Below are 27,696 nucleotides of genomic sequence, written 5' to 3' on the forward strand. Positions count from 1 at the left end.
TGGTGAGAGGTTAGCATTGTATGATATTTGTGCGTTTGTAACTGTCTCAGTCATCATACTATGGGCCCATGCACCCAGGTAATCCGTTTCTTGCTTATATTTATATGTGTTATGAATCACATTTTCTTCAGTGAGGCAGTTTACATTTGATGTAACATCATGTCCACATTTATGATCCATAACAGCAAATGAGAACATGACTCACTGGGCACAGATGTCAATTCAACATCTATACCACGTTGGTTCAACGTAATTTCACTGAAACAACATTGATTCAACCAGTGTGTGCCCAGTGGGGATTAAGTGGGCTAAAGAACTCAGAAAAATACATATTAGTATCATAAACTGATTAATCAATTCCAATGACAAGCAATGGTTTTATGGACCCTCTTTTACATCCTAAATGCATTATGAATTCTTGTTATATACAGCAAAGTCAATAAACTGAATAAACTGATTTAATACTGAGTGAATGAGTTAACTAAATTAACCTAATAGATTAATTGGACGCATTTAAAATCACCAGAGACTCATAGAGATGGTCCAATGTTCTTGGGGCAGTGATTAATTATGCTTGGCGTTAAGCTGCTGTAAGGGCTTGTGTTGCTATGAGATAAGTGTTCTCCCATGTAGATCAACGGGCTCCCTTTTAATAGACAGGGCCAGTGCCAGAAAAACATACGTTTTTTCTTAGGTAATATTGGATTTTGGCGAACGCCACATCCTCCCGCCCAGCTGTCAGCAATGACTAGAGCAGGGGTGGGCAACCCTGTTCCTGGCATGCTGCAGGTACTGCAGGATTTTGTTCCAACTAGGCACCACACCTGACCAACTGAGGTAATTGATCATTACAGTGATTGCCTAAATTCAACACACCTGGTCTTCCAGGTTGGTTAAATCAAAATTATGAAGTGCCTGACTCATTCCAGGGCCGTTGTTGCCTAATGAACTTTGGAAATCCTATATACCAGGGATATTGTCACGACTTCTTCCGAAGTCGATGCCTCTCCTTGTTCGGGCAGTGTTCGGCGGTCGACGTCGACGGTCTTCTAGCCATCGCTGATCCATTTTTCATTTTCCATTTTTTTGTCTCGTTTTCCCACACACCTGGTTCTCATTTCCCTCATTATGTGTTGTGTGTTTAACCCACTGTTTCCCCCATGTCTTTGTGTGGTATTGTTTATCTGTTTTCATGTATGCGCACGTTAGGCTGGTTGCGCTGGGTTATGTTCAACCCGTATTTGTATTTCGTGTTCGTTTGTGCCGTGTGTTTTTGGTTCGCAAAATAAAAGACTCTGTTTTGCTACCAAATATCTGCTCTCCTGCACCTGACTTCCTACAGCCCTTCACGCATACCTTGACAGATATTCAACTCTTACCCTGCTGGTTTTCTGTTCTACCTGATAATTAATTGCCCACACCTGGTGTTCCAGGTCCAAATAAGTCCCTGAATAGAGTGGAACAATTAAAGAATGCAGTGGAATTGGCATCAAAGTCCAGATTTGAGTTTGAAGGCAATACAGTACTGTAGACTACATGCCGTGTTACAGAGATTTGTTCACAAGCCAGAAGGGTTTGGAATGTTCCTCTATTTTTGAAATATTCTGTTTAATTACCTGGATGGTTGACCAGCCATTGTTTCAGTTATAGTGTAACACCAACATTAATCATCTAACACAGAAGCAGAGAAACTAACTAGCCTTCTCTAAACAGGCCCTTTTATCCTAATCAGATAGCACTGCTGTTTAATCAACAAATGGTTCCAGAAACCAGGAGGAAATCCAAAAGTTAAAAATAAAGTTAAAAACATCAGCTGTTACAGAGTTAGAAAACAGTAATAAAGGAATGACAGATGTCAAAGGATCATCAGTTCTCAACAACATGAAACAGCAGTAATAACATCAAACAGTAGTCCTAAACTTATCAACTAACAATGGTGCTGACATGTTTCTCCATTTCCATGTGAAAGCATGTGTCAGTGTCTCCCTGGTCCTACTCACACCGGGATCACAAAACTTACGCAGAATACAACCTTACTGTGAAATGCTTACTTACAAGCCCTTAACCAACAACTCAGCTCAGAAAATTGAGTTAAGAAAATATTTACTAAATAAACTAAAAATATATATATATTATTTAAAAGTAACACAGTAAAATAACAATAATGAGGCTATATACAGGGGGTACCGGTACCAAGTCAATGTGCGGGGGTACAGGTTATTCAAGGTAATTTGTACATGTAGGTATGGATAAAGTGACTATGCATAGATCAAACAGATTAATAACATGGGGCACCACGGAGAAATTTATTTAAGGAGTTCCGTCTTCTGAATGAAGTCTTAGAGATCTCTTACATTTCAGTCATCAATCAGTCTTTAATTATTCTTTACCTTCTATCAGTCTCATCTGAACGCCATAAAATTCTTGGTTATCTGCACGAACCCTAGTTTCCATAATGATTCAGCAATATACAAATTTGCTTAATTATTTATTTACTAACGAACTAAATAATCTCAGAAATAAATTAGAAACAAACTGTAGATATTGGTTACAACAATGAAAGTCCCTAGAGGGCTAAGCCGATATGACGGCTTGGTCGACAAAGGAAAGGGGTAGGTACTGAGAAAGAGCGGGAAAAAACAAAATGGATTGACTACACACAGTCTATAATTATATTAATTGCAATGCTAATCATTTGCACATGAATGGCTGCTCATTCGAGAATAATTGCAATGTATATATATTTACGCCCGTATGTCGTTGTGGTCTTCTCTGTTGGAATCCTCAATCATCCTGTAGGGTTGATCAGAGTCTCTGGTTAACTTTCCCAGAAGTCACAATGTCTTTTGTGATTGTAGGTGCTTAGAATGGATACTTCAGAGTATCATTCGGAAATGTTCTGATAGAATAGTTGCTTCGGTGGTTGTCGGTATTCTCATTGTAGACTTACGTAATAACTAGCTGCAGACTAGTAATTTTACGTCTAAGATTTGCTCTTATTCTGTAGTGATTGATAGTCTCAGAGTTTAACCATTTCCAGCTGTGTCGCCAATGCTCCACGTGGTATGGTCTTGTCCTTTGGTAGAGTTGTAGTGCCAACTATTTCAACATGTCGCATCAGCTGCATGTTTTCTAGCCTTAGAAATTCAACCATTTGCAACCTTAGCTTACACCGGGATTTGCGTGGTCTGGTGTGAATTTCACCAGGGGTGTTATCCATTTCAGCAGAAAAGGGTGATTCCATGATGCCTACGTAATGTCTATGCTCACGTGGGCGTAGCCATTGATTTGGTTAACTTGAAACATAACATGGCATGTCATACTCTTTTTGGCAAGACAGTATCAGATAGATGGGCTACAGATACTAAGACAGAGGCGTGCTGTTTGCCTTGCTCAGATACTTTCTCTGGTGAAATAGATTAACTTCTACTTGGTCACCATCCCGGAACCGGGAGCATCATCATCAGTAAAAAAGCTGACTAGCATAGCCTAGCATAGCGCCACAAGTAAATACTAGCATATAAATATCATGAAATCACAAGTCCAAGACACCAAATGAAAGATACACATCTTGTGAATCCAGCCATCATTTCCGATTTGTAAAATGTTTTACAGCGAAAACACAATATGCATTTCTATTAGCTAACCACAATAGCAAAAGACTCAACCGCATATTTTCACCATTTTTTTACCGCATAGGTAGCTATCACAAAACCGACCAAATAGAGATATAATTAGTCACTAACCAAGAAACAACTTCATCAGATGACAGTCTTATAACATGTTATACAATAAATCTATGTTTTGTTCGAAAATGTGCATATTTGAGATATAAATCATAGTTTTACATTGCAGCTACCATAAAAAATATCACCAAAGCAGCCAGAATAATTACAGAGAGCAACGTGAAATACCTAAATACTCATCATAAAACATTTATGAAAAATACATGGTGTACAGCAAATGAAAGATAAACATCTTGTGAATCCAGCCAATATTTCAGATTTTTTAAGTGTTTTACAGCGAAAACACAATATAGCATTATATTAGCTTACCACAATAGCCAACCACACAACCGCATTCATTCACCGCAAAGGTAGCGATCGCAAAAAAACAGCAAAAGATATAAAATTATTCACTAACCTTGACAAACTTCATCAGATGACAGTCCTATAACATCATGTTACACAATACATATATGTTTTGTTCGAAAATGTGCATATTTAGCGGTACAAATCGTGGTTTTACAATGTGAATACGTAGCCAAACTTCACAAAATTATCCAGAGATATTTTGGACAGTCACCTAATCTAATCAAAGAACTCATCATAAACTTTACTAAAAAATACATGTTGTACAGCAAATGAAAGATACACTAGTTCTTAATGCAATCGTCGTGTTAGATTTTTAAAAATAACTTTAGTACCACATACAGCTTACGTTATAGCGAGACAGCGCCTGCAATGAGGGCGGAAAATAGAACTAAACATTTTCCACAGAAATACGAAATAACATCATAAATGGTTCCTACTTTTGCTGAGCTTCCATCAGAATCTTGTACAAGGAGTCCTTTGTCCAGAATAAATCGTTGTTTGGTTTTAGAATGTCCTCTTCGCCTGTCGAATTAGCAACCTTAGCTAGCCAAGTGGCGCTAAGATGTCCATCTTCACCAAACGCAGAGAACGGAAAACGCCAAAACTCCCGATAAACGTTCAATAATCTGATAAAACTATATTGAAAAAAATACTTTACGATGATATTATCACATGTATCAAATAAAATCAAAGCCGGAGTTATTAGACGTCTATACCGAACGCTTTTCAGAAGCAAATGTTCGATGTCCTTCCCGCGCCTTGCTAGACAAAGGAAATTGGGGTCACGTCATTCCAAGAGCTCTTGTTCGACCTCAGATCAAGCTAGACACCCCATTCCACCTCCCACTGCCTGTTGACATCTAGTGGAAGGCGTATGAAGTGCATGTATATCCATAGATTTCAAGCAAATGAATAGGAAGGCCCTGGAACAGAGCCTCGATTTAATATTTTTCACTTCCTGTCAGGAAGTTTGCTGCAAAATGAGTTCTGTTTTACTCACAGATATAATTCAAACGGTTTTAGAAACTTGAGAGTGTTTTCTATCCAATAGTAATACTAATATGCATATTGTACGAGCAAGAATAGAGTACGAGGCAGTTTAATTTGGGCACGATTTTTTACAAAGTGAAAATAGCGCCCCCCTATTGACAAAAGGTTCATCACATTACATCTTTTCACAAATAGTTTCATGTTTAATCAGATACGTTTCACAATACTTAGATGTAAACCTGACAGCTGGGAAATGTACACTTTAAGAGATACAGTTGTGTGTTTCCTGTCCCTCATGAGATCACCAAATGAAACACACTCGTCATAACTGTACCCTAAGTGTCCACGCTCCATTCTCACATTCTCAAAAGTATAAATATTGTTTAATTCTCCCATTTTGGGGATTAGCAGTTTGGCCAAGAGAGGTTCTTTGTTCTTTTAGACTCTCTCAATAGTGCATGGCAGTTTCTACCAGGTATTTATGACCTGTCATAAAGTCATAAAACTGTGGAGAGCGAGAGAGAGAGGGAGAGGGGGGGGCTATGATTCTTCCCCCATGTAACGGCAGCCTTCCTCCTCTTCGTCTGAAGAGGAGGTGTAGCAGGGATCGGACCAAGACGCAGCGTAGCTCGTGTTCAACATGACTTTAATAAACAAGACGCAACTGTGAACACTTACAACTAACAAAAGTGGCAAACCGAAACAGCCCTATCTGGTGCAGAGAAAACACAGAGACAGGAAACAACCACCTACAAACCCCAACACAAAACAAGCCACCTATATATGATTGCCAATCAGAGACAACACAAAACACCTGTCTCTGATTGAGAACCATATTAGGCCAAACATAGAAACAGACAAACTAGACACACAACATAGAATGCCCACCCAGCTCACGTCCTGACCAACAATAAAACAAGCAAAACACACAAGAACTATGGTCAGAACGTGACACCCCAGGGCAAATCATGACAGTTGTGACACCATGTATTCCCAAATACTAGAGATTTTTGTGTGAATCATTGTTCCTTACCCACATCTCTGGGGGCCAAATATATATCCAAAAATACACACTGCCATCTAATTCTGTAAATTAATTTCACATCAGGTACCAAATCTTAAAGGCGTAGGTTACTATTATACAACTTGATGTTAGATGTTTCCTCACCCTTAAAGTAGTCTTATCGGCCAGGAGAAACTGTAATCCATGGTTCAGTTTTCTTTAAACAGCCACTACAAAGTTTAGCTAACTTTAGCAAACAACCTAACAATCAAATCAAACCTAATTGTATTTGTCACATGGTTCGTAAGCAACAGGAAAGAAAATAAAGATATAATAGAAAAGTGGTAATAAATACACAATAAGTAACGATATCTTGGCTATATACACGGACTAAGAGTACCAAGTTTATGTTCAGGGAAACAAGGTAATTGAGGTAGATATGTACATATAACTAGGAGTAAAGTGACAGATAGTCATCAGTAGCAGCAGCGTATTTCATGAGTCAAAAAAGTTAGTGCAAAAAGTAACTTGGCAAGTCAATTAGGAACAAATTCTTATTTTACAATGAGGACTTACCGCGGCCAAACCTTTCCCTAACCCAGACGATGCTGGGCCAATTGTGCGTCGCCCCATGGGGACTCCCGATCACGGCCAGTTATGATAAAACCGAGCTCAAACTCGGGAGCCTATTTGGTTATAGTCCGGGTAGCTATTTGGTGAACTATTTTGCAGTCTTATGGCTTGTTGGTAGAAACTGTTCAGAGTCTTATTTGTTCCAGACTTGGTGCATCGGCACCGCTTGCCACGCAGTAGCAGTCTATGACTTGGGTGGCTGGAGTCTTTGACAATTCTTTGGGCCTTCCTCTGACACCGCCTGGTATAGAGGTCCTCGATGGCAGGGAGCTTGGCCCCAGTGATATACTGGGCTGTACACACTACCCTCTGTAGCGCTTTGCGGTTGGATGGCAAGCAGTTGCCATACCAAGCGGTGATCAACCAGTCAAGATGCTCTCAATGGATCTGAGGGCTCTTGACAAATCTGTTCAGCCTCCTGAGGGGGGAGAAGGTATTGTTGTACCCTCTTCACTACTATGTTGGTCAGTGTGGACCATGATAGATCCTTAGTGATGTGGACACTGAGGAACTTGAAGCTCTCGACCCACTCCACTACAGCCCCTTCGAAGTGAATGGGGACATGCTCGGTTTTCTGTTCCCTGTAGTCCACAATCAGCTCCTTTTTCTTACTGATGTTGAGAGAGAGGTTGTTGTCCTGGCACCACACTGCCAGGTCTCTGACCTCCTCCCTATAGGCTGTCTCGTAGTCGGTGATAAGTCGCTACACTGTTGTGTCATCGGCAAACTTAATGGTGTTGGAGTCGTGCGCGGCCACGCAGTCGTGGGTGAACAGGAAGTACAGGTGGGGACTAAGCATGCACCCCTGAGGGCCCCCATGTTGAGTGTCAGCATGGCGGATGTGTTGATGCCTACGCTTACCACCTGGGGGCGGCCCATCAGGAAGTCAAGGATCCAGTTGGAGAGGGATGTGTTCACTCCCAAGGTCCTTAGCTTGGTGAGGAGCTTTTGAGGGCACTATGGAGTTGAACATTGAGCTGTAGTCAATGAACAGCATTCTCCCATACAGTGGCCTTCAGAAAGTATTCATACCCCTTTACTTTTTCCATTACAGCCTGAATTTAAAATTGATTAAATTAAGATGTTGTGCCACTGATCTACACACAATATCCCACAATGTCAAAGTGAAATTTTGTTTTCAGAATTTTTACAAATGAATAAAAAATGTAAAGCTGACATGTCTTGAGCCCATTCGTTATGGCAAGCCTAAATACATTCATGAGTAAAAAATGTACTTAACAACATTTTCCATGCCTCGCAAAGAAGGGCACCTATTGGTAGATGGGTAAAAAAAAGCAGACACTGAATATCCCTTTGAGCATGGTGATGTTATTAATTACGTTTCGGAGAGTGTATCAATACACCCAGTTGCTACAAAGATACAGACGTCCTTCCTCAGTTGCCGGAGAGGAAGGAAACCGCTCACGGATTTCACCATGAGGTTAACGGTGATTTTAAAACAGTTACAGAGTTGAATGGCTATGATAGGAGAAAACTGAGTATGGATCAACAACATTGTTGTTACTCCACAATACTAAATGACAGAGTCAAAAGAAGGAAGTCTTTATAGAATAAAATATTCCAAAACATCTTGACTGTTTGCAATGAGGCACTAAAGTAATACTGCAAAAAGTGTGGCGAAGAAATTAACTTTTTGTCCTAAACACAAAGCATTATGCTTGGGGCAAATCAAACACAACACATCATTGAATACCACTCTTTATATTTTCAAGCATGGTGGTGGCTGCATCATGTTATGGATATGCTCGTCATCGGCAAGGACTATGGAGTGTAGGTGTTCATCTTGTCCAGGTGGAAATGGGCAATGTGGAGTGCAATAGAGATTGCGCCATCTGTGGATCTGTTGGGGCGGTATGCGACATATGAAACGTATGCCTGGTTAGAAGACATCTCAGAAGAGGAGATGCTTCAATTCATAGGCACCATTTTTTTTAGGTCACCAAAATGTGTACCAAACCCTGTCTGAAAAGTAGAAACATCAAATATGAGTCATCAACAACAAAACAGTGTGTTCCATTTCATCCAGTCAAATCAAGACACATGGTGAGTGACAACATGTCTTGGGAAAAAAAAGTAGCACCGTACTGATCTTTTCATGACACTGAGTGGAAGTGGATGTTTCCCCTTAAGTCCTAGCCGTCAGAAGTGTTTTACTACAAACAAATGGCCGTTCATCCCAAGCTTCAGGCAGGGAGAGTTGGTCTGAGCCTTTGAATTTTACAGATCATGTTTGGTGTGTTTTGTGTCTAAGGAATGTTTGACAGACACCCCCACTTCTACACCCCACCCTTGTCTCTCTCTCACACACACACACACACACACACACACACACACACACACACACACACACACACACACACAGGTAATTGGTTGTCTCAGAGTCAATGAATGGACCCCATGGATACATTCAATAAGGAAAACTAGGACATTAGAAATAATATACTAAAATGGTGTATCTGACTTCTCTCAATTGTTTTATATGATGACATGAACATATATGCTTGTCAGTCACACTGAAATAGCATAACCCAATTTAAACCGAAAAAAGTGACATTATGTTGGAAACTTCCCTAATTACAAAAAACACGTGATCACATTGACAGAGACTTGCATGCGCTCTGATTGTGTCCTTCCGCTGCCAACAAAAGAACTAGCCGACTACAAAAAACGTAAATTGACAATACACTGACTAGGATATAAAACTTATGCAAATAAATAGCTATTCTGAGAATCAACAATGATTTATTTGATAGGAAGAAAGTGTTTTGGATTTCGACCTAGAACTATATATTTGCCGCGGTAGGATATTTATTTTAAAAACCTAGCCTGCTCTACATTTTTTCCTCCGTTGGAAGCCATGATGGAAGCTTGAGAATTCAGCTGGAGAGAAACGCGAAAAGATGATCCCCGGGACATAGCTATCTGTCAAACGAATCTGTGCACATATTTGATCCCTGTATAGACAATATACATGCACGGTGGAGCCTGTCACTTTTTCCGGTGTATTTTAGCAAACAATTCACGACGATGTTGATTCGCTAGGAGGTTTTTGGATATTAAAAAAAGGGGTAACGTTAGCTAGTTAGTTACTATACTGTAGCTTGCTACCGTTAGCTACGAGTGGATACTGTTGCTGTCCTTTCCGAGAGTAACGTTAGTCTTCAAATTCAAGCGCCGGAGAGTTTTCTCTCCTCGCTGTCCGGTCAATCACGGCGGCTACTGTAGATCAAGAGGTTCGGACCGTCTCTTATACCATACGGTTAGGCGGGAGGAGAATTGTATGTGTTTTTCAGGGGGGATTTGAAAACAAATTCCAGGATTGGGAAAGTTGGGCCTGCGTGGAGGAGCAGAGCAAGGCCCGCCTTTATGATCCAGAGAAGACATTCTAGCTAGCTAGTTAATCCTACTCACAACGACTACCACTGCTAGCTTTGCTAGCTTGTCATTGCGAGAAAGGAGCTGCAAAATCAAAAGCGCAAAGGGCGATCGAGAGGCAAATCAAGCGAAAGCAACCATACTTTTTCATAATTTTTCATAAATAGACTCCTGTCACTAAGTTAGCTACAATGGCTGCGAAGATAAAATTAATGGTCAGCCGGAACAAAAGGAGATACCAGGAGGATGGGTTCGACTTGGATTTAACGTGTATCCTTTTCTTAAATAACTAACGTTAGTTTATCATACAGTAAACTAGTCACGTGAGTATGCATATTGTATCAATTCAATAGCGATGATTGCTTGCTAGCTAACGTTAGCTAGTTAAGGTAACTGGCTGTTTTTGACAAGCCGGAAAGCATGTTTGAAATATGGGGGATCTGTCAAATGAGCACGCAGAAATGTCTGAAGGAAGTATGTATGACATCCAGTAACTAGCTAGTTAGTTGTCATTATCAGGTACAGTGCCTTCAAAGTATTCACAGCCCCCGACTTTTTCAACATTTTGTTACAGCTTGAATTTAAAATGTATTGCATTGTGATTGTCACTGGCCTACACACAAATACCCCATGTCAAAGTGGAATTGTTTACAAATTAATAAAAAATGAAAAGCTGAACTGTCTGAGTCAATAAGTATTCAACCCCTTTTGTTATGGCAAGCCTAAATAAGTTCAGGAGTAAACGTTTGCATAAGTTGCAAGGACTCCCTCTGTGTGCACACGTTTTTTATGACAACCTCATCGCTGTACCCCACACATACAATTATCTGTAAGTCACCCAGTGAATTTCCAAAAGATTCCACCACAAAGGTCAGGGAGGTTTTACAATGCCTTGCGAAGAAGGACATCTTTTGGTAGATGGGTACAAATAAAAAAGCAATGTTAAATATCCCAAAAATGTGGCAAAGAAATGAACTGTCCTGGATACAAAGTGTTACGTTTGGGACAAACACAACACATTAGCACAGGCAAAATCCTAGAGGAAAACCTGGTTGTCTGCTTCTCAACAGACACCGGGAGACAAATTCACCTTTCAGCAGAATAACCAAAAACGCAAGGCCAACTGTGCATTGGAGTTGATTACCAAGACAACGTTGAATGTTCCTGAGTGGCCTAGTTAGTTTTGATGTAAATCGGCTTAAATCTTTGGCAAGACTTGAAAATGGATGTCTAGCAATGATCAACAACCAACTTGACAGATGAGTGGGTGTGAATACTTATGTAAATTAGATTTCTGTATTTTTTTTTCAATACTTTTGCAAACATTTCTAAAAACATGTTTTCACTTTGTCATTATGGGGTATTGTGTAAAGAAAAAAATACATTTGATACATTTTGAAGTCGAGCTGTAACACAGCAAAATGTGGAAGAAGTCAAGGAGTATAAATACTTTCTGAAGGCATTGTAAATTGTGTTACGAGTAACGTTAGCCAACACATTATTTGACCAATTTAGCTTGCTAGCTAGGTTCAGGTTAGCAGCCAGTCATTATTACTCAACTTTGTTGGCTACAAATTGTCCATATAGACATGACTACTTTGCTATTAGATAGCTAATGTTAGCCAGTGGTGTAAAGCACTTGTGTAAAAATACTTGAAAGTACTACATAAGTAGTTTTTGGTGATATCTATACTTTACTATTTATATTTTTGACAACTTTTACCTCAGTACATTCCTAAAGAAAATAATATCATTTTTTTACTCCATACAATTTCCCTGACACCCAAAAGTACTTCTTACATTTTGAATGGCTAGCAGGACAGGTAAATAGTACAATTCATGCACTTATCAAGAGAACATCCCTGGTCATCCCTATTGCCTCTGATCTGGCAGACTCACTAAACACTGCTTCTTTTGTAAATTATATGTCTAGGTGTTGGAGTGTGCCCCTTGTAATCCCTAAATTAAAAAACAAGAATTGTGCCATCTAGTTTGTTTAATATAGGGAATTTGAAATTATTTATACTTTTACTTTCAATACTTAAGTATATTTTAGTAATTACATTTGCTTTTGATACTTAAGTATATTTAAAATCAAATACTTTTAGACTTTTACTCAAGTAGTATTTCACTGGGTGACTTTCACTTTTACTTGAGTAAAAGTAATGATATCTTTGATAGAAAATGACTCAAGTATGACAATTGAGTATCTTTTCCACCACTGATGTTAGTCAACCTTCCGTAATGTAAACTAACATTTGGTTTGCTTGCTACAGTAAAACTTGACTTATTTGACAGTGCAGGGAAGCTGGTTGGCTGCTGTAACAATGTTTTCTTCTCTTAGATGAAATATAGATGACATGAGGCATAATTCTAGCTACCTAGCAAACTATCTAACCTATTGGCCAGCTAATCAACCGCAAACTTGGTTTGCGAACACAGAGTCTGCATTTACATAAGCTGCCCAATTCTGATCTTTTACCCAATTATGGGCAATATATCTGAATTTGACTGCTTGTGTAAACGCAGCCCAAAGGCCAATGTATCACAGATTTAATCATTGGACATGTTGGGAAGCAATCGATTTGAATGTTTAAGACGGTGCAATTCACCTTTCGAAAAGCACTGTTAACCAGATTGAGAAACTAAATATGGTCTCATGAATTTGGCAATCATGCAGCATGTGCTGCTAGCTAGCTGTCAAACGTGATCTAAATTAGGTTCCCTTAGGGTATAGGGAACATATCTGGCAACCTTGGATAAAAAACATTTGAAAACTTGCTAATGCCGAAAGAGCCTCAATTCAGTTCATGTTATCTTTATGCAAATTATTAATTCAATATGCCAATTTTCGATGTCTAGCTTTTCAATGAATCACTATATACTTTTTACAAATAACATTCACACTGATGCACCACTTCCCGAAAATTCTTAAATTGAGAAGATCTAATGCTAATAAAGTCCAAATGGAATCTGCATGATTGGATATTGTTCATTTATTGAGGTTAACTTCAGAACATCTTCATGTATTCTGTCAAGTGACCTTTGTGATCTAGGCCTATACTGGTTTCGTTAACCCATATTATGCTGGTGGTGAGAATGGTAGTCCCTTGCTGCAGCACATCTCATACCTGGCCCTGATATTGAAGACAAGTTTAAGGGAGTGCACTGTATGGGTTTGGGGGAGAGATAGTGGGAAGAGTGGACACAGGGATTGTGTTAATTGTATAGTTGTCTCTGACATGGATTATGTGCACAATGTTTATTTGGAGCAGGTTTTTGTGCACTTTGCAAAAAAATCTAGGGACTGTAATGGCCTGTATAGTCCTTTTTATCTATGGTGTGGTACGAAGGTGTTCACCCTAATGGCAATACCTGTGACAGTTTAGTGAGGCATTTGTTCAGTTACTTGTGGACCTGAGCAAATCAAAACGACTTGTCCCACAGTCTGTTTGAATCCACTGGTTGTGGCAGGCTATACAGTATTATAATGTAGAGACCATATTGATGTAAGTGGCGGCACGGGTTAAGGGGGTCTCTTGCTTTACTTTTCTATCTTGTTTTAAAATTGATACTTACATGTGACTAATAGGGAAACTGGTCACTGTCTGAGCATTAAGCTTACCCCACATTGAAAGTGTCAAATGCCACTATTCTGTTTTGAATGGACACCACTCAATGGAGAAAGGTGTTTATGTAAATTCAACTCAGTTTATTCCCTGCACCCATTCAGTAGAAGAAACCACAGATTAATGGATAACAGGCTAATCGTGTAAAGATGGTGTTATTGAGATATTGATATCAGATTTGTCCGTTTCTGTGGGGTTTTCTGCTTGTGAGATAGACGCGAGGGAGCGAGAGGGGTGTGTCATTCAACCCCAGTAATTCCTCTGTTGATGAGCAACAGCCAGTCAGTGTGAGTCCCCTCTCTGCTGATCTAAATTCAGGCACTTTTGGACGCAAACTGTTTTTTATCAGATTTGGCATGGTGTCTTTAAACAATATGAGCTCTTTGCAGTTATGTAATGCAGTAGGGATGGACATTTCGGTTAACCAGTCAAACTATAAAAAATAACATCCAAACAGGAAAATAACGTGACTAACAGAAAAGACTATGCATGCAAACAAGGAACTGACATATTTCATTACGAGCTAAATGAACATTGCAACAATAGCAAGCCCTCCGTTTTAGTCAAAAGGCTATTATTGAACGTTCAACAGCTGTAGTGAAGCAGGTAATAATACTTTATTTTTAATACATTTGCCAAAATGCAATTTGCGTGAACACAGTTCTAAGCAACGCACCTAATGCGAGCGGTTCCATTTGTGACGTAGATGAACATCTCCATTAGAAACTTAGAAAGAGGGAGAATCTAATAGCAATAACTAGGATGGGTTGCTAATATGACTATGATTGTGCCTTTGGCTTCTGGACAACGAAAGAAAGTTATGAAAACCAATAGAACAGGAGAGAAATGCTGCTTAATGGCATGAGGAAATATTTATAAAATAATTGCATCCATGTTTCTATGGTTGTATTTTGGCTAGGCTAATTTGAAGCAAGGTAAGACATACCACGTTATTTAAAGTTAAGTAAAATGTTCAGGTTTCAAGCAATTATACTGCCTTAAACTCACATTGCAATGTGGTGGGTGACGAGCTGATAGCCTGCCTACCGTTGACTATAGCCTATGCATGCGAATAGGAGGCGCACTTGAATTAAGAGTTGAGATTGAGATATATTAATAGTAGCTCTTTTTAATTGTGGCCATCAAAACAGTTAACACGCCATTGCATTTAGAATTATTTGTTGCACAATGACTGGGTTTATAAAAGCATGTTTAATTCCAATACCAGCTTTTTTAAAGGGTCTGCTCTCGCGTTGTCTGACAGGTGATGGGCCATTCCGCTCCTCAAACTAGGCTCTGTATGCTGTGCATGTGTGATAAATAATTTAACCTTTTATTTAACTAGGCAAGTCAGTTAAGAACAAATTCTTATTTACAATGACGGCCTACCCCGGGCTAAACCCAGATGACGCTGGGCCAATTGTGCGCCGCCCCATGGGACTCCCAATCACAGCCGGATGTGATACAGCCTGGATAATAAATAAGATGCATGACGACTAACAGAAATACACACGTGCCAATTTAATTCCACTAAATTATGCAAATGAACATAAAGCCCGATAAGCATGACTGGTCAAATGTGTTTTCGGCAGCTAACCGATTAACAGTTAACCGTTTATATCCCTATAATGCAGTATCAGGGTTCTGGGAATAATCCTTATAATAGAGCACCAGTGATCTTGTATCAGCATTGCTGCCTGAGTCCCCATCTGTAACCAACCACCTTTCCATGGCACTTTCTTTCCTGCTCTCTTCCCCACATTCTCTCCTCTACTCTTACCCACCCTTCCCATATCATTCGCTCTCTGCCTGCTCCTCTCATTTTCTCTTTTCAACTCTCTCCCCCTCTACTCTCTTTTTTTTCTGTTGCCCAGCCATGAAGTTAGCTAGAGCACAGAGCTGTGGCAGGACAGCTGAAAACGCCAGAGAGAAAAGGCGTTCCTGAAATGTCCGGTTTTTAGAGGAGCTTCCGTCGGGCGTCCTGTATGTGCGTCGTTTCCTCCCAGCTGCAGAATGCCGAGCCCCCTGGGCTGTAGCTCCCCTAGGAGCTCTGGGGCTTTTTAAAAACACTTAAAATAGTCTGAGTGGAATGATTTTGCCAGTAGGACCAAAGGCAGAGGTGGAGGTTGTAGCCCATTATGTGGTATAGAACGGCCTGCATTTGGTTCCTAATTAGGTCTTTGAGGCATTAATGGAAATGATTATGTTCCTCTATGTAATAGACAGGCTCATATGCTGAAGGCCACAGGCAAGTAGCTTGGCATTATGCAAAAACTATAATAAAATCGTTGCTGTGTTTTATTGAATTAATGCAATGTATTGTGTTCCTCTTGAATTTTAATGCCATAGCTGGAATTTGGTAGATACTACGCCTATCTGACATAGGGCATCATATTCTTGCTAGTTTCATTCAAATTTTGGTCAAGTTACATTGGATCTTGGAAAATGTGTTCATCACATCCACAGATACTGCCATTGTACTGTGTGTTTGTGTGCATGCATTATGCAGAAATTAGAGGCAGTTGAAGGGAGTCAAGTCTTCACCTTTCTCAGTCATCAGTGGTGTGTCAAATCTTGGAGACCAGTTTTAAAATGAATTGCTCCAAAATAACTTCTGCTAGAAAAAAACAGACATATTAAATTAGAGCTGTTCAGCCGTTCTATTTCTGACACGATGACACAGGAAACGTACAAAAGGGTGACCTTTCGTCAGTGGTTAAAGTGCAAAATCCCACGGCTTATGTAGGCAGACAGGCTTCAGAATGTCAGTTACAGGTAGGAGTTGAGATGATGTGCAATCAATTCAATAATGTTTTGAGATATGACATTGAAGTTGATATGGACATGATCACACATAATATGGTTGACATTTGTCCTCCAGAGACAGAAATTAGTTTAGTAGTATAAAGTATCTTTCAAAAAAACTCAGATGCACTATAAAATGTTCAATATGCAGCTGAAAGTAACAGCTTCATTTGCACTTAATGAGTGTGTGGGTTTAGCAGGGCTCCAGACTAACTTTCCCTCCCGTTTTTCAGTTGGTTGCACCAGCCCATGATTTGGTCGCACCAAAATTGTTGGTCAATAGAAACGTTTTTGCAATCATCTTAAGTCATACACAGTGCTATTGAGATGGTATTATTCAAGATATTTTGATGTGCAGTCTAAACCAGTGATTGTAATGAATTTTGGGGTTACAATTAGCCTGTTGCTATATTTTACTCTAAAAATAGGGATCCAGAATTGCGATGTCTTTTTAGTTCAATTAATTTGCATACGTATTTTGTGTGGCTACAAATAGGCTATCACATAGGCTAATTCGTTTAGGGTTCATTTGCCAACTGAGGAAGTGAAAACTCCAAATGCATTAACTAGGTTGAGGAATATAATATGTTGCTAGTAAGCCATGTAATTGGTTAATCTAACAGCAAATGCAATAACTTTGTATCATTCCCAACGATGTCTAGGCCTATGTAATCACTGCAAATGGCAGATGCGTGCTCCCCCGTTCTGCATATCTCAAAGCCCATAGCCTACCAGATACTTTTGTTAAAAAAACGGCACTCAGACAGTCATTATTGAGAGTTGAGAAATAAATGTAATACAGAAAGTTGAGAATCTCCTCTCTCCAACAGTCACAACAGTAGTTGCTTTTGGAGGAAAACAAATATTTTGTAAAGGTTGCTATTACAACACATTTTTCTCAGCCACTCCTCTCCCACTAGCCTACTCAGAGCCTGCAGGAAGAAATGGGCACAGGCAAGCACTTTCATGCACTTTAGGCCAGGGTTTCTAAAACTCTGTCCTGGGACCCCCCTGGGTGCACGTTTTGATTTTACCCTAGCACTTCACAGCTGATTCAAATAGTCAACTCATCAATCTTTGATTATTTGAATCTGCTATGTAGTGCTAGGCAAAAAACAAAACGTGCACCAAGGGGGGGGGGGGCAGGACCATGGCCAGGACTGACATTGGGAAACTCTGCTTTATGCTAGTTTGACCAAGTCATGATTTTAGCCACCCCATAATAGAATGTTTTGAGTGAAGTAACCAGATAGAATTTGCAGCTTGCGCCGATGTGACCAATTAAATATTAAACTTGACAATTCAAGTCAAAGGGTGGCAAAATGTAACCACCCTGGAGCCATGTTCGTCGCTGAAGTCACCTCATCAGCGTGTTTGACTGCTCCACTGTTCCTCCCCATGAACCCCATAACCAATTGCCATTTATCCCAACAAGATACTTTTCTTGTCCGTTAAGGCAGGGTCCTCATTACTCTTACATTTGATCTGTTAAATATTCCATGTGATTCGGCTGGGGCTGAAGGAAAATTAAGCCCAACATCTGCGACGATCTCAATATAACTAGGGCTCTATAAATACATGCAGGTCAAGCTGTGTAAATTCTCCTAGTGCACCCACATGTGGGCCCCGCTTGATTAGGAGTGCTCCGGTCCTCTCGGCCTCTTCTCTCGCCCTCACACAGCCAACACCATCTGTTATTCTACTGATCACAACCCTTCTGCCCAGCACTGTACTTTCCCTTTCTGTTCATTACTGCACAATGACACCCACACGGTGATACAAACGTCATGAGGATCTTTCCTCAGACCTTTTGTGATAGGATTACGTTGTGAGCTAGAGGTTTTGGTGTTGTGTATATATACAGTGCATTCCAAAAGTATTCAGACCCTTTGACTTTCCCCACATTTTGTTACAGCCTTATTCTCAAATGGATTTGAAAAAAAATAAATTCTACTCATCAATCTACACACAATACCCAATAATGACAAAGCAAAAACAGGCTTTTATATTTTTTGGGATCTAATTTCTAATAAAATAAATAAACATTAGTAAACTGAAATATTACATTTACATAAGTATTCAGATAATTTACTTTGTTGAAGCACCTTTGGCAGCAATTACAGACTTGAGTCTTCTTGGGTATGACGCTACAAGCTTGGCACACCTGTATTTGGGGAGTTTCTCCCATTCTTCTCTGCAGATCCTCTCAAGCTCTGTCAGGTTGGATGGGGAACGTCGCTGCACAGTTATTTTCAGGTCTCTCCAGAGTTGTTCGATCGGGTTCAAGTCCGGGCCACTCAGGGACATTCAGAGACTTGTCTTGAAGCCACTCCTGCCTTGTCTTGGCTGTGTGCTTAGGGTTATCCTGATGGAAGGTGAACCTTTGCCCCAGTCTGAGGTCCTGAGCGCTCTGGATTTTATCAAGGATCTCTGTACTTTTCTCGGTTCATCTATCCCTCGATCTTGACTAGTCTCCCTGCTGCTGATTAACACCCCCACAGCATTTTTGTTATTTTTTATTTAACCTTTAACTAGGCAAGTCAGTTAAGAACAAATTCTTATTTACAATGACGGCTTACCACAGCCAAACCCAGACGACGCTGGGCCAATTGTGCGCTGCACCATGGGGCTCCCAATCACGGCCGGATGTGATGTAGCCTGGATTCGAACCAGGGACTGCAGTGAGATGCTCTTGCACTGAGATGCAGTGCTGCAGAAATGTTTTGGTACTCTTCCCCCGATCTGTGCCTTAACACAATCCTGTCTCTGAGCTCTACGGACATTTCCTTCGACTTCATGGCTTGGTTTTTGCACTGAGATGCACCGTCAACTGTGGGATCTTATATAGACAGATCTGATCCTATCCAAATCATGTCCAATCAATTGAATTTACCACAGGTGGACTCTAATCAAGTTGTAGAAACATCTCAAGGATGATCAACGGAAACAAGATGCACTTGAGCTCAATTTCGAGTTTCATAGCAAAGGGTCTGAATGCTTATGTAAATAAGGTATTTGTTTTTTATTTGTAATACATTTTCAAAAATGTCTAAACCAGTTTTTGCTTTGTCATTATGGGGTACTGTGTGTAGATTGATGAGGGGAAAAAATTGTTAATACATTTCATAATAAGGCTGTAACATAAAAAAAAAATGGAAAACGGAAAGGTTTCTGAAAACTTTCCAAATGCACTGTATATAGGATTTTCTTCTATGTATGTGTCCTTGACCCAATGGTGACCACAGATATCTATCCAAACATCATTGCTATGGGCTTTCCTGCAGAGCGACTCGAAGGAGTGTACAGAAACAATATAGACGAGGTTGTACGGTGAGTAACAGCCACTCATGACCTCAACTGGTGAGGACTGTGAAATCAATGCGTGTGGAATGTGGTTTGTGACCAACATTAGACAAAACAATCCAAGTTGATAAAGTATCCTAAGGTGTTTTCCATTCTCATTAGATGCATTATGTTGTCAATTTCTGTAGTTGCGGAATGTTTTGAATGTAACTACCTTTTACCTCAACAGGTTTCTTGACTCGAAACATAAAAGCCATTATAAGATTTACAATCTGTAAGTATACTGCTAAACACTTAAATGCTAATATCAATGTTTTGTTTACAAATTAATTGCTCCTTCATGACCGCTGACTGAATATCCTTCCTATTTCAGTTGTGCAGAACGACACTACGATGCTGCCAAATTTAACTGCAGAGGTATGCCGTCACAAACAAAATGTTTTTAGAGCCAGGTTGCTTAAAGGAAACTTAGTCTTTGTATTTCGCTCTCTCTCCATCCGCCAGTTGCACAATACCCCTTTGAAGACCACAACCCGCCTCAGCTAGAGCTCATCAAGCCGTTCTGTGAAGACCTCGACCAGTGGCTGAGCGAGGATGACAATCATGTGGCGGCCATCCACTGCAAGGCAGGGAAAGGCCGCACCGGGGTGATGATCTGCGCCTACCTCCTGCACCGTGGCAAGTTCCAGGACGCCCAGGAGGCACTCGACTTCTACGGGGAAGTGCGGACAAGGGACAAGAAGGTCAGTGACAGTGACTTGCCAGGGGTGGAGACTAGGGATGGGCATTTTACATTATTTAACTATTCAAATAATATGACATTTTATTATTTGTTCGGATATCCGGATAGTGATCTATCAGAACGACGCAAATGCACATGGCAGAGAACTGTGGACAGGCTGTTTTTTTTCTCTGCTTGTTTTTTGGCTGAAAGCAACAGTGACGGAGAAGTCCAATTTTTGTCATGATAGAACTGATTCTGTTACAAAAAGGTTTTCTGATGAATGTTTTACATTGATCTGGGTCAGTTGTTGTGGGAACTCTGTTAGGTGTGCGCCTGTAGTTGTTATTCCAAGTGGGGGAAATAGCAAACCAATGTCCATTATTATTTTATATTTCAAAATTAGCCTAAAAAAAAGTAATCACAAAAAATGTGTAACTCAAATAATAACGTCCGTTCGGATATTCGATTAACCGTGCCCATCCCTAGTAGACACTAGACGCTAGTACTCGGTGTGAGATATTTTATAAACGCAGACTAGGCCTAGATCTTCTGTTTTGTCATAGACCTGCCGTGATCAAATTTTTACATTGACATTTTAGTCATTTAGCAGACACTCTTATCCAGAGCGATTTACAGTTGTGAGTGCAAACATTTTCATACTTTTTTGTACTTGCAAGCGCCATGCTCTACCAACTGAGCCACACAGGATTTCCAAGACATATTTTTCACAATCTGTATATCTTATTCTTTGTGGTATTTATTAAATTGAGGTACTTCCCTAGCATTGACTGTTTTTGTTGTCTTTCCTTTTCAGGGAGTGACGATCCCAAGCCAACGGCGCTATGTGTACTACTATAGCCACCTGCTGAAAAACAAGCTGGACTACAAGCCTGTGGCTCTCCTCTTCCACAAAATGGTGTTTGAGACGCTACCAATGTTCAGTGGAGGCACCTGCAGTGAGTCACTCATGTTTAACTTGACCTCCGACTCAGGGCGTAGGCATGTAGCTCTTTAAATGGTGTGTATACGGCCACCCACGGTAGTAGAGAATGGTGCAGGTCAACTTGTGTAGTGAGAGCATAGAGTCATATTATGTACTTTACATTGAAGCCAACGAAGCTCTTGATCAGTTGCTTGTACTCTTTAAGAAAGATGGCTAGATATTGATGAGAAAGAGAACATGGATGACACTATTCTCAGCTCCGTTCAGCAAGGCTGGCTTCTATCTGCTTTATCCAAATTGTGACGTGTTTTGCTCTGTAGTTCAGAGGATGAATTCAGTACGTGTAAATAACAATTCACCAATGACCTCTTACAGATAGCAAATATAATAACTGCGTTTATTGTTGTCCAGGGATTTTCAGAAAGACAAAGACTTCAACTCCTAGCTCAAGTAGACATTTTCACCTATGATCTTTAATCAAGAGATGTAGTGATCTATGTTTTTCATCTAATGGAATGTGAATGACTATGCATGTACATCTACTGCATGTAATTTGCTTGGCTGAATTTATCTGTGAAACAATGATTTGAATATCTTTCCATTTTGGTCATATGAAATGTGGATTTCTGGTTTAATGTGCCTGAGTCACAGATTATCTTCTTGTTTTTTCTCAATATTTCACTGTTGCACAAAAATGCACTTTTTTCCTCCTTGGATTATCTGTGATGCTCTAACCTAGCATCTGAATGTGCTCAACTGCTCTGAACTCACCCTTCTCTTTCCATCTTAACACTCCCTAGAGAGGGCCCTATTCTGAGTTTGACGTTCTCTATTTGCAAAGACCTAGATAGAAAACATCATGTTACTTGTTCGCACTCATTTTAAAGTATTGGCTAAATACTGAGGTGTATTTTAGTGATGTGCAGATCAGCTGTTTGTTCACCTCCCCAAATCTGAGGCCTGCACTCGACCCTAACCCGCAAATATAGAAAATGCGCTGTACCGTCAGATTGCGCAACAATTCTTTGAAGAGGTCTTTGTAGATAGGCCCAAGTTTCGGCTTGTAATTTCCGACATTTTGGTAGGCTATTTGTTAGTCAACTTGTCCATAAATAGATACATACAGCTTATCTTCTGTTATTACTTGTTTCCCTTAGACTAAATAAACCCTTTCTCAACAAAATGTCATAAATCGATAGAATGAATGATTCAATCTAGTTGGCATCGGTAAAGTTTGCTTTCTATTTCCTCTTTCATCTCTGCTTCTCTACAACGATGTTTAGGCACCGGGGAGAAAATGCAATAACTAAAAAAATTATAATAATAAGTACAACCTTTCCTAATGACATTGGTTTGACTGATTTTAAGGAAATTTAAATCTGTTAAAATTACCCAACAATTATTTTTTTGGGGGGGGGGGGGGTCGGCTTGGATGCATAATTTGTGGTTGAAATACTATCAGTTTTTATGATGCTGATAAAAAACAGCACATTTACAGATGGTCCGCATCCATTCTCCCAAGATGCTAAAATAAATCAATCCTATTTCTCCACTCCTGTTAATATTATATCAGGCTATGAGCGAGGTTATAGAGCTACAGTCTATAACCTCCCGGTCCCTAAACATCTTTCCGTATTTCAGTTAGGCTACTATTCCATTTAACCCATCTGAACAGTACAGTTACCTTGATGTGCCATTTTGATGTCCCTGTCTTGTGACTTTCAAATTTATATAGAGGTTCACAATCATCACACACAACATTGCCGGACGGCACTGCTATCATCCTCTCCTACCACTTCAGCAAATCTTTCCCAAACATTAGACTACTGTTCTGGCCCTCCGTTTAATTTATTTTCAACTCTCCATTTCATAGCTTTTCTCTTATTGAATTAAACTCTAACATTATCCTTTTTTGCCTCAGTCGATTGACATGAACCTTTTCTGCCCAAGTTCCCAAAAGCATTTGGCAATTGGCGTGTATTTGGCACGCTACAGTGTTAGGCCCTAAAGCCTAGGCTTAGGCTACGCACTAATTCCAGATAAAAAATGATTTAAGAAAACCTCAATGTAGACTATAGATATAAATTGCACATTACATACACTTATGTATTTGTTATGCATTTTCTCTTTATTTAACCCTCCCGCCACCCACCTGCCCTTCATCCACACAATATTTAATGACCCTAAACCCATCCGCACAGCGGACCCTGTGGATTATGAGTCAACCCGCACATCACTAGTGTATTGGGTAAGAAGCTCATTTGGAGAGAACGTGCCTTTTTCAATGGACTTGCATAAGACGGTTCTCATTGGTGAATACATTATCACACATTGTTAAGAATTAAATAGGCTAGATGCAGGTTTCTGCCATTGGGATTTATAGTGGTCAATTGAGATGTTCTTGGAATATCTACAGTCTGAAGTTCCCACATGTTCTTTTTCCTGTGAATTATTAATGTATTGCACCATGTATCCCAAGTCTTGTCGACTAGATTTAATTTGATATCTCCATTTAAAAGCATTATTTTTAGATATGTGGCTATGTATGTATATAATTGATATCCTAGCATATATCTGTACCGTTAGAAGTGTTCCTGCTGTGTTCTGAAGGCCCAGCCTGCCAGCCCAGCCAGGCTGTGAGTTAATCTCCTTCTCTCTCTCTAAGGGGACAGTACCGTTAAAAACAGGAGCGAGCCGATCCCTCTGGGCTTCAAGAAAGGGAATTGGCATTGGGGTAAATGAGCCTTTCATCCGTTTTGATGTCCTTCCCTCATATACTGTTCATTTGGCACCAGTTCCAACAAGAACTAGAAAGGTAGAACTTATTCTAGTGAAGGCTTGAAGAAGGAGTTGTAGCATTAAAACATCATTGCAATGTGGAGGCATACAAAGACCAACCAACCACCCCCTTATGAGAAGTTTCAAACTCTCACAAATGTAATGCTATTGTTATAGAAGAAAGCACAACAGTCATCAGAATGGGGTCCCATGTCTTTCGTTCTGGTTCTTTTTGGGTGCTATTTGTGGTCTGGTTATTTCCCCCTCTCCTTTGTGGTCTGGTTCTTTCCTTCTCTCCTCCTATATTGGAAAACACGGTTTTAGAGAAGTCCCAACTAGGGGTTGCTTTTGTAACTATCATGGCAGTAACTCCAAGACTACTAAGACTTGTATCCTGTCTTGTCTGGTTCTCTCTACCGCCATTACCCTTCATTGCAACCTCTCTCCATATCTCTGCCCCCTGTCTCTGAAACACTCACCCCTTTTAGATCCTCAGTTTGTGGTGTATCAACTTAAAGTCAAGATCCACACATCCAACCCGGCTCACACGCGGAGGGAAGAAAAGCACATGCTATTTGAGTTTCCCCAGCCGCTGCCCGTGTGTGGAGACATCAAAGTGGAGTTCTTTCACAAGCAAAACAAAATGATGAAGAAGGTTGGTTAGTTCCGCCTGTCACATGAGTGTCTCTAATTTCCACCTGGGTTTCCTTGGCTTCAGCTGTTATGGGGTTTTCAATTGCTGCCCCATTGTAGTTACTGTCATAATTGCAGTGTCACTCCAATGTTTACCTGGTATTTTATCATAAAAGGTGTTTTAAGTGAGTCCCTTATAGTATCATACATGATAATCGTAATGACGTTAAACGGCACTCTGACGTTATAATTGGCTAGCTTACCTGAAAATGTATTGAATCATGCTACTATAAATAACTGATAAGGATTTTCACACTTATGTACTGTAAATGTGTAGCTTTTCTAAGCCGGCATTAGCATGGTAACTATAACCACAATGATCGTCAGACATACTCCATTACAGTTAGTCAGTACCTCTCCCTCTCCACTATCCAGGATAAGATGTTCCACTTCTGGGTTAACACCTTCTTCATCCCCGGGCCACCGGAGGAGAGCATGGAGAAGGTGGAGAACGGGTCGGTGGTGGTGAACGATGTGGACGGGGTTCAGAACCAGTCCACGATCGGCACCCCTCCCCAGGCCCCGCAGAGTGCCGAACGCAGGGACAGCGGCAGGGACAGCGACAGGGACTACCTCATCCTCGCGCTCACCAAGAATGACCTGGACAAGGCCAACAAAGACAAAGCTAACCGCTACTTCTCACCTAATTTCAAGGTGAGCCATTTAAACTAATGGTTGTAATGGAATCTTTTATTTAACCTTTATTTAACTAGGCAAGTCAGTTAAGAACAAATTATTATTTACAATGACGACCTACCCCGGCCAAACCCTAACCCGGGCGACGCTGGGCCAATTAATAATATGAGGAAGGTACTACACATCTGTTGTGTAAATCTCTCAATTGATCTTTGCGCTATTAGAATCCTGATGAAATTGAAACGTTGGTTTTCAATGGCGGCAGTGCTGAATTCTATCGTTTGACAAGGTTCCTTGTTCTGAAATTATGGCTTCCCCTTTCTCTCCCTATCTCACTCCTTTAGGTGAAGTTGTATTTCACGAAAACCGTGGAAGATTCTTCGAATTCTGAGGCGAGCACTTCGACATCTGTCACACCGGACGTTAGTGACAACGAGCCAGACCATTATCGATATTCCGACACCACTGACTCTGATCCGGAAAACGAACCTTTTGATGAGGAGCAGCACACGCAGATCACGAAAGTGTGAACTCTTACTTTTTTTTTTATAGGAACACGAAGAAAAAGATATGTACACCAGAGAAAAAAAGGAGCAAACTTGAATATGAACTCAAAAGAAGAACCGTTGTTCCCCTGCTTCCCCCAAAACGGCAGCAGAGCATCATGTCAAATGCCAATTTTAAAAGAAAAAAATAATATTCTGACCAATATATTGTTTTTAGGACTCTTTTCTTTGGCACGGCCGTGTACCATGCGCGAGGTATTGACGTTGTTGGGGGAAGGTGCTGTAGCTGTAATGTTTATATATACACATACATACATACATATGTAAACAAACTTTTTTGTGTCATAGACAATGGAAAAGAGTAACAATCAGGAGGACTATGCTGCTCCTTCTCCTGTCGAAACCAAGGCCAGTGCTGCAGTCACTTTGTTTATTTTCCCGTCTTCTCTCTCTCCCTCCCTCTTCTCTTCTACCCCCTTCACCACACCTCTTCCCTCATCCTCCTTTACTGTGAATGCTTCTCGTGCTCTTTGCAAGCTGTCTCACACGATGATGACCTTTGGCCTTTGTGCAGTGGAAGCTGCATGCAGGCAGTGGGTTGGGGGCGGGGCTGGGTAATGAGTCTGTGATGTCTAAAGCATTGCCATTCCTTTCCGTACTGTTTAAATTATGCAGAACAAGGCATCCCATGTAATTGTCAGTTTTTTTTTATCCTAAAATAATAAAAATATAATACACAAAACAGCAGGGAGACAAGTGTTTGGAATGTCAACACTTTATATACATTTAAAGAACCGTGGCGGTATGCATGTATTGGAATTTAGCACCCATCCCTAATAAATGTATGCAATGTCATCTTTTCTTAGACGCAAGCTTTCCAATGTTTTTTAAGATCTCAGGGTTACCCTGTGGATCATTTGTCATAAAGGACTTCCTGGTGTCTTTGGAGTGAATTGCATCATGGAAGTTCATGATGTTTTATGATTTAGGTGATTTCACCCCATCTGCACTGTGTGTGGAGAGGGGGGGGTATAAAAACGCAACATGCATACATTTCAAAGCTGTTACAGTTCATATAAGGACATTTTTTTTTTTTATCATTAGGCCCTTATCTAAGGATTTTACATGACTGGGAGTACAGATAATGTATGCATCTGTTGGTCACAGATACCTTAAATAAAAAAGGTAGGGGCGTGGATCAGAAAACCAATTAGTATCTGGTGTGTGACCACCATTTGCCTCATGCACCGCAACACATTTCCTTCTCATAGTTGATCAGGCTGTTGCCTGTAGAATGTTGTCCCACTCCCACATCCGAAGTTACTGGATATTGCCGGGAACTGGAACACGCTGTTGTACACTTCGATCCAGAGCATCCCAAATATGCTCAACGGGTGACATGTCTGGTGAGTATACAGGCCATGGAAGAACTGGGACATTTTAAGCTTCTAGGAATTGTGTACAGATCCTTGCAACATGGGGCCGTGCATTAGCATGCTGAAACATGAGGTGATGCTGGCGGATGAATGGCACGACAATGGGCCTCAGGACGTCAGGGTATCT

General features: G+C 40.4%; 1 protein-coding gene across 2 annotated transcripts; it reads left to right on the top strand.

Moving 5' to 3' along the window:
• The first annotated feature begins 9,365 nt into the window (after positions 1 to 9,365).
• LOC129836355 (phosphatidylinositol 3,4,5-trisphosphate 3-phosphatase and dual-specificity protein phosphatase PTEN-like) lies at positions 9,366 to 27,000 on the top strand. Of its 2 annotated transcripts, XM_055902403.1 has the most exons (10): positions 9,367 to 10,386; positions 19,796 to 19,880; positions 20,083 to 20,127; positions 20,227 to 20,270; positions 20,358 to 20,596; positions 21,392 to 21,533; positions 24,186 to 24,254; positions 24,787 to 24,953; positions 25,367 to 25,645; positions 25,972 to 27,000. In XM_055902403.1, the coding sequence occupies exons 1-10, from the start codon at positions 10,308 to 10,310 to the stop codon at positions 26,155 to 26,157; spliced, it is 1,335 nt and encodes a 444-aa protein (XP_055758378.1). In that variant the 5' UTR covers positions 9,367 to 10,307; the 3' UTR covers positions 26,158 to 27,000. The 2 variants fall into 2 exon arrangements, with proteins under 2 accessions (XP_055758379.1, XP_055758378.1); XM_055902404.1 differs by lacking the exon at positions 24,186 to 24,254 and having other exon boundaries at positions 9,366 to 10,386.
• Positions 27,001 to 27,696: the final 696 nt, after the last annotated feature.

The sequence above is a fragment of the Salvelinus fontinalis genome, chromosome 37 (genome assembly GCF_029448725.1).
Source record: "Salvelinus fontinalis isolate EN_2023a chromosome 37, ASM2944872v1, whole genome shotgun sequence".
NCBI classification, from domain to species: Eukaryota; Metazoa; Chordata; class Actinopteri; order Salmoniformes; family Salmonidae; genus Salvelinus; species Salvelinus fontinalis.